General features: G+C 53.7%; 1 protein-coding gene across 1 annotated transcript; it reads right to left on the bottom strand.

Annotated features, from left to right (window-relative positions):
- Window positions 1–444: 444 nt before the first annotated feature.
- LOC310670365 (uncharacterized protein) lies at window positions 445–6,180 on the bottom strand. Its single transcript, XM_083425597.1, has 4 exons — window positions 6,096–6,180; window positions 3,689–4,612; window positions 3,446–3,575; window positions 445–1,501 (listed from the first exon to the last, which is right to left on the bottom strand). Exons 2-4 carry the CDS (start codon window positions 4,460–4,462, stop codon window positions 606–608), a joined length of 1,800 nt encoding a protein of 599 aa, XP_083281723.1. The 5' UTR covers window positions 4,463–4,612; window positions 6,096–6,180; the 3' UTR covers window positions 445–605.
- Between the last annotated feature and the right edge of the window lie 562 nt (window positions 6,181–6,742).

Genomic DNA, 6,742 nt, shown 5'->3' with positions numbered 1-6,742 from the left:
AAAAGGACTGCCTTCAGATGTCTTCTAAAAATCTGGTGGTTGTTTTTCTCTGACATCTGGTGGGAGGGTGTTCCACAGGGTGGGTGCCACTACCGAGGAGGCCCACTGCCTGGTTCCCTGTAACCTCACTTCTCGCACTAGTGTGCTTTCGAACTGCTAGGTTGGCAGGAGCAGGGACTGAGCAACAAGAGCTCACCCTGTCGCGGGGATACAAACCGCCAACCTTCTGATCGGCAAGCCCAAGGCTCTGTGGTTTAACCCACACCAAAATAAACTCTGTAAAAGACAGGTTGGAGTCCTGCCTGGTTACTCTCGAGCAAGCGCAACAGACATCTGACAGGGACCTTCAGTCTCTGCAAATACTTGGAGCAAAACCTGCTGGAGATGAGTTGTACTCATGAGGCCTGACATTTCCTGTTTTTGCTAATGAAGGGTTAACTCCCAGTTGCTCAGTGTGATTTATTGCTGGCTCCTTCCTCTCACATGGAGGGTAAAAGGTCCCCCCCAGTCCCACCGCCCGTACTCTAGGCTTGGTTTTTTGCTCAAAATGCTGGCCAGCCCTCCTTTTCCGGGTTCCCCCAATGTGCTCACGCATCCTCCGTGCTCTAAGCGCTGGCATGGGTCCTCTCATGGCTAACCAGCTGCGACCGCTGACGGAAGCTTTTCCCGCAGTGCGCGCAGGCGTAGGGCTTTTCTCCCGTATGAGTCCTCCTGTGCTTGGCGAGCAGCGAGCTGCGCGCGAAGCTTTTCCCGCAGTCCGGGCAGTGGTACGGCCTCTCCCCGGTGTGGCTGCGGGCATGCGCCGTCAGCGCCGAGACCTGCTTGAAGCCCTTCCCGCAATCGGAGCACTTGAAGGGCCTCTCGCCCGTGTGGGTCCTGGCGTGCGCGATCAGGATGGACCTCTGGCTGAAGCTTTTCCCGCAGTCGGCGCACCGGTACGGCTTCTCGCCCGTGTGCGTCCGCTCGTGCACCGTGAGCGTCGACCTCTGGCCGAAGCTCTTCCCGCAGTCAGAGCACTTGTGGGGCCTCTCGCCCGTGTGGGTCCTCCTGTGCGCGATGAGGTGCGACCTGTGGTGGAAGGCGTCACCGCAGTCGGGGCACCCGTACGGCCTGCCTCCCGTGTGGACCGTTCTGTGGGCGATGAGGTTTGAGCGGTGGCTGAAGCCTTTCCCACAAGCTGGGCACTCGAAGGGCTTCTCCCCTGTGTGGGTTCTTTCGTGGATGGTGAGAGTTGACCTCTGGCTGAAGCTTTTCCCGCAGAAAGAGCACGCGCACCGCTTCCCTTCTGGCAGGGAGATTTCATGCTCTGGGTGTCCGCCATGAAGCCGACGGCCCTCTGCCTCCTCCGAGCAGCTTTCTTGCCCTTGCGCAAATGTTGCTTCCTGGTCGAGGCCGCAGGAAACATTTCTTTGGCCTCTTCCTGGCAACTTGCGACGTGGTTCTTTATCCTCAGGGTGCTCTGTCTGGTTTTGCTCCTCTGCGTGACGCTTCCTATCTTCTCCTAGAATTGGGAGAGAGTTTGTAACGTGAGGGTTATTGTTTGTCAGGGACTGGGCAGAGGAAGAGGGGTGGAGATCGTTCTCCCCAGCCTGACTCTTCCAGAGAAAAAGAAGACTGTTCAGAATTACAACAGGGGTTTGAGGGAAGTCACAGCTCAGAGAAGATGAGGGGGAAAGCTGGGAAATAATGGGAGAGGAGGAGGAGAAGGAGGAAGAAGACGGACTTAGTGTCTTTAGAAAGCATGCCAGACCCCTCTTCTCTCAGAACCTGGCGGGCACTGAAAGTAGGAGAGCAGAGAGCTCAAAGGCAAAAGGCACTTTTCAGCACCTGTAGTGATGACTCATGAGGAAGTGGGAGGGACAGAGGGGCTGGGGTTTCACTCGGAGCAACACCATTATTTTGAGAGGCTGCATTTCTAAGCCTCTCTCTGTGAATATTGAATAAAATGCCTTGGCGAAAAGTTTCATTTTCCTACAAGGACGCAAGTGGCGCTGTGGTCTAAACCACTCAGCCTCTTGGGCTTGCCAATCAGAAGGTCGGCGGTTCTAATCCCTGTGATGGGGTGAGCTCCCATTGCTCGGTCCCAGCTCCTGTCAACCTAGCAGTTCGAAAGCACGTCAAAGTAGATAAATAGGTACCGCTCTGGTGGGAAGGTAAACGGCGTTTCCCTGCACTGCTCTGGTTTTGGTGTTTGGTTGCGCCAGAAGCAGCTTAGTCATGCTGGCCACATGACTCAGAAAATCTGTCTGTGGACAAACTCCGGCTCCCTCGGCCTGTAAAGCGAGATGAGTGCTGCAACCCCGGAGTTGTCTGCGACTGGACTTAACGGTCAGGCGTCCTTTACTTTTACCTTACAGTGGTAACTCTGGTTAAGTACTTAATTTGTTCCGGAGGTCCGTACTTAACCTGTAGCACTATTTCTGGGTTAGCGGAGTCTGTAACCTGAAGCGTATGTAACCTGAAGCGTATGTAACCCGAGGTAGCACTGTACTTCCTTTTCTTATCCATTCCTGGCAACCCACCATGGGGGGGTCGGATTCTCTGACGCGTGACATTATTATTATTTGCTCCTGCACTACAATGAAAGAAAACAACTGCACAGCTTTCATGGGGGAGACCCTTTTCAAAGTAATCTTCCTTCCAACTTGAATTCTCCTCCTTGGTCATATGTCCACCGGCTTGCTGCCTAAGTCGGTGATGTGTATTAATTTCAATTGGTCTACTCGGTGTAGAAGTAGCATTGGATACAACCCCCTGGACCAGCTTTTACCCATAATCCCTTGAAAAAGCGGACTATGTGTGCATGCATAAGTCTTCTCTCTTTCTGCAGGTGGGGGGGGGGGCTAATCTGGAGGAAGGGGAAGGTGAATTACCAGAGAAGGGAGCCCCCAGAGCACTAAAAACACCAACAATTTGTGCTCAAGGGCCAAATGTAATGCCTGGTTTAGAGGTCCTCGCTTTTTGCTTGCACTTTATCACTTCCACTACTTCCCGTGTGTGTCATTAGATGCCCTGTTTTTTCTGCTCACCGCCTGGAATCAGACGTACAAATACGTCGCCAAAAACACTTTCGGAATGGCGGTTTCCATATTGTTTTAAAACGCCTTGGTTGAAAACATTGCGAGGAAGCTCGTGCCACTTTCGCTCAAGCCGCACAGATTTAAAAGAGCGGCCAGGAATCAGAGACACCGAGAACTGAACGACAACCTAAACTGTAGCTCGTTTCGAGAACTCGCGATAATCCGCTGACCAGTGGCGTAGCGTGGGGGTGCAGGGGGGGCCGGCCGCACCGGGCGCAACATATGGGGGGGGCACGCTCGCACTCGCAGTGCTAAAATCAGTGCTAAAACCCACGGGTTAGGGGGTGCAAATTACTTGCTTTGCCCCGGGTGCTGACAACCCACGCTACGCCACTGCCGCTGACCCAGGCACAATAATTCCTCACCTGGGGAGCTGGCATCACCATCAACCTTCTGGCCGAGTTCTCTGCAGGGTGGTTTCTGCCAGGTACCCGATGGACCGTCACTCTCTGCCTCTGCGCAATGTACAGCTGCCACCTTGAATGGCCCTGGTCCCTGAGAAAGCCAAGGAGAGCCAGCTGAAGACGACATGGGGATCAAGTCCAAAGCTGAGCTGGGATTTTGCTCCCACACCTTCCCCCTCAATAACCAGTATCTGGCTCTCTCACCTGAACGTCCTGCTGCCGCCTCAGGAAATCCTCTGCCAGGGACACGGCCTGGGAACAGGTTTGTGGCGAACTATCCCACACCCACTTCTGGAGTTCTTGGGGCAGGATAGACAGAAACTGCTCTAGAATCACCAGCTCCAGGATCTGCTCCTTTGTGTGCCTTTCTGGCTCCAGCCACTGGTGGCAAAGCTGCCAGAGCTGCCCGCATGCCTCTCGGGGGCCATCGGCCTCCCGATAGTCGAACCGCCTGAAGCGTTGTCGCTTCGCCTCTGTGTCCAAGATGGCGGAGCCCCCCTCCTCCAAGTCTTCCTCTTTCACCCTCATGCCATTTGCCTCGGCTTCATCTGGCCATTTGGCGTCTTTGCCAAGGCGTGGCAGGAACTGGGATAGCACCCCCGCAGCTCCAGGCTCCTCAGTGGCGTGGGCTGCTCCTTCAGAGGTGGACAGAAGAGCCTCAGTATTGGCTGGTGCGGCCCCCGGCAATTGTGGGCGCCTCCATTCTGAACAGGGCAACTCGACCCTTTCGATAAATTCCTGCAGCTGAGCCTCCCAGCGCTTCTGCAGCTGCTTAGGAGGTTCCTGCTTCATCTCATCCAAAATGGTTATTTCCTTGAGATCCCCACAACTCCCCACAGGGATGGCACAAGGGCTGTTTTCTGCACTGTTCCTTGGCCCAGGGTCTGCAAGCTCTGGTTCCTCCGTTTTCAATCCTTGCTCAATCATTGCTTGGAGCGGCAGAGCCAGCCCTGACGCACCTCCCTTTTCAGCAGCCATTTAGTCCCTCCAAAGGGTGGAGGTGGGGAGTTTAACTGGCGCTCCTAGTTAAGATGCACAGGCTTGATGAGATGATGGGTGGGTTTCTCACCCTTATGAATCGTCACAGGTGGAATGCAATATTCCTAGGCTGAGGAGAGGGGCTGTTCCCTGAGGGAGAGATGAGACAGTTGCCTAAAATTAGATTACATATATTTATGAAACTTATTGCCCATGCTTCACCACAAGTCCCCACAAGTGGGCTAGAGCAACAGACTATGTACCGTATTTTTCACTCTATAAGACGCACCAGATCACAAGATGCACCTAGTTTTTGGAGGAGGAAAACAAGAAAAAAATATTCTGAATCTCGGAAGCCAGAACAGCAAGAGGGATCGCCGCGCAGTGAAAGCAGCAATCCCTCTTGCTGTTCTGGCTTCTGTGATAGCTGTGCAGCCTGCATTCGCTCCATAAGACGCACACACATTTCCCCTTACTTTTTAGGAGGGAAAAAGTGAGTCTTATAGAGCAAAAAATACGGTATATACAATTATGAAAACAGATAAAATTAATGCAATAATAAAACAGTTCAAAAAGGAGCAGCATAAATTCAGCAAAAGAGGTGTGCCCAGCAAAACGAAAACCAGAAAAAGCGCCTTGTTTTTTGGCTAGGGTCCACACATGTTGAGGAGCCTTGGTAGGCCGCTGGAATTTGCAGTCAACCCAACTCTGCCCTTTGAGGGAAGACACACGGGTTTCATTGCTTATGTCATGCCAAGCATTGGAGTTGCAGGGATGATTCCCAGTCTCAGGGTCAAGGCTTTGGACATTGTTTCCCAAACTTGGGTCCCCAGCTGCTGTTGGACTACAACATCTCTAGCTAGCAGGACCAGTGGTTGGGGTCAGAGATAATGGGAGTTGTAGTCCAAAAACTTGGAGGCCCGAGTTTGAGAAACTCAGGAGTGGAGATGGTCACACCAGAAGTGATAAAGCCATTCATTGCGTTGAGCAAGACTACAGGTCTTACCCTACGGGGTGTGTGTGAACCTTTCGCAGGCTGCCCCTGCCTCCTGTCCCAAAGCCTTGCTATAGTCTAGGACCAGGACGTTTGACCAAGGACACGGGCTCCCAAAACCACCTGAAAGGCAGAAGGCTTCCCTGCTTTCTGCTCATCTTGCGCTACCCCAGACCCGGTTTTCTGCCCGCCTCGATTTAATCCGCCAGATCCCCCCCCCGCCAAAAAAAACCCCAAGCTGTAAAGATCCATCATCCAGTGCGCGTGGGAAATTCAAAGCCCATTTTCCCACGGTGGCGGAAATTTTCCCACGGCCGGCGGGCGGGCCAGCAAGTGACTTTTCAGATGCCTCCTCCTCCTGCTGCTGCGCCACCGGGGCTGCTTGGGGACGAGGGCTTTTGTCCGCCCGACCCTCAGGAAGGACCACCCGGCAAGGTGGGGAGGATGGCGGGTTCGTGGTCTCCCTCCAGGTGTTTGCTAGACGCCAAGTTGCATCCTTGGCCGGGGCTGGCGGGAACCAGCAGCATCCTTGGGAGGGGTGGGGTGGGCGCTGCAGGGTCGCCATTCCCGGGGCTAAAAGGGGGACCAAGCTGCAAGGGGAGGCAGCTGGAAACAAGGGGAAAGGCGGAGGCGACGTACTTCTCAGCCGTCGGCTGCCTTGCAGCCCGCGTTCCCGGGGCATCCGAGCGGCACTAGCGGCCCTCCAGCCAGGAGAGGGCGCTCCACCGCTCGACTTGGGAAAACTGCAGCCTCTAACCTAAGGCGACGCTGGGCCAGATGCAGCCTAACTGCCTACCCCCGTGTACTGCTCTGCATTTTTCTAGTTCTACGTTCACGGCGCCCTTTCTCAGCCGAAACGTCACCAGCTATCCTTAATAGGTACTTCCGGTCCTGTTTCCCACTATCCTCGTTAACAAGGGGAGGGCGGCTCTACCGGAAGTGCGCGCTGTGTGTCACTCTACACAGCGCCTTCCACCGGGCTGTTGTGAGCGTGTTGCTCTATAAGAATCGGGAGGCGGAAGTCTGACTTTAGGGTCCTTTTCCACTGAGGGCTGGCGACGGAAATGCCTGTGTAAAAATAAGTATGATGCAAGCCGGTTGCAATACAGGATGTCTATTTATTTATTTCCTCCATAACATTTATGCACCGCTTAAGCAAAGAAACAAAGCAGCAACCCACACCGCGGTTTACAAAAAAGATAAAGCAATAAACTGGCAACCCTGCATTAAAAACATACAATAGTTTAAATGCTAAAAACTATAGGGGAAAATAGTCCCCTGTATCT

Source organism: Podarcis tiliguerta, assembly GCF_965153285.1.
Source record: "Podarcis tiliguerta genome assembly, chromosome: 2".
In the NCBI taxonomy this organism is placed as follows: Eukaryota; Metazoa; Chordata; class Lepidosauria; order Squamata; family Lacertidae; genus Podarcis; species Podarcis tiliguerta.
This window is presented reverse-complemented; position numbering and strand designations above follow the sequence as displayed.

What these genes read in the sequence shown, in the direction of transcription:
- LOC310670365 (XM_083425597.1), bottom strand. Translation starts at nt 4,462, where the DNA reads ATGGCTGCTGAAAAGGGAGGTGCGTCAGGGCTGGCTCTGCCGCTCCAA. An exon ending in GGCGGCAGCAGGACGTTCAG is followed by an intron (nt 3,576 to 3,688) that starts GTGAGAGAGCCA and finishes TGGCTTTCTCAG; the next exon opens with GGACCAGGGCCATTCAAGGT. An exon ending in TGGTGATGCCAGCTCCCCAG is followed by an intron (nt 1,502 to 3,445) that starts GTGAGGAATTAT and finishes TCCCAATTCTAG; the next exon opens with GAGAAGATAGGAAGCGTCAC.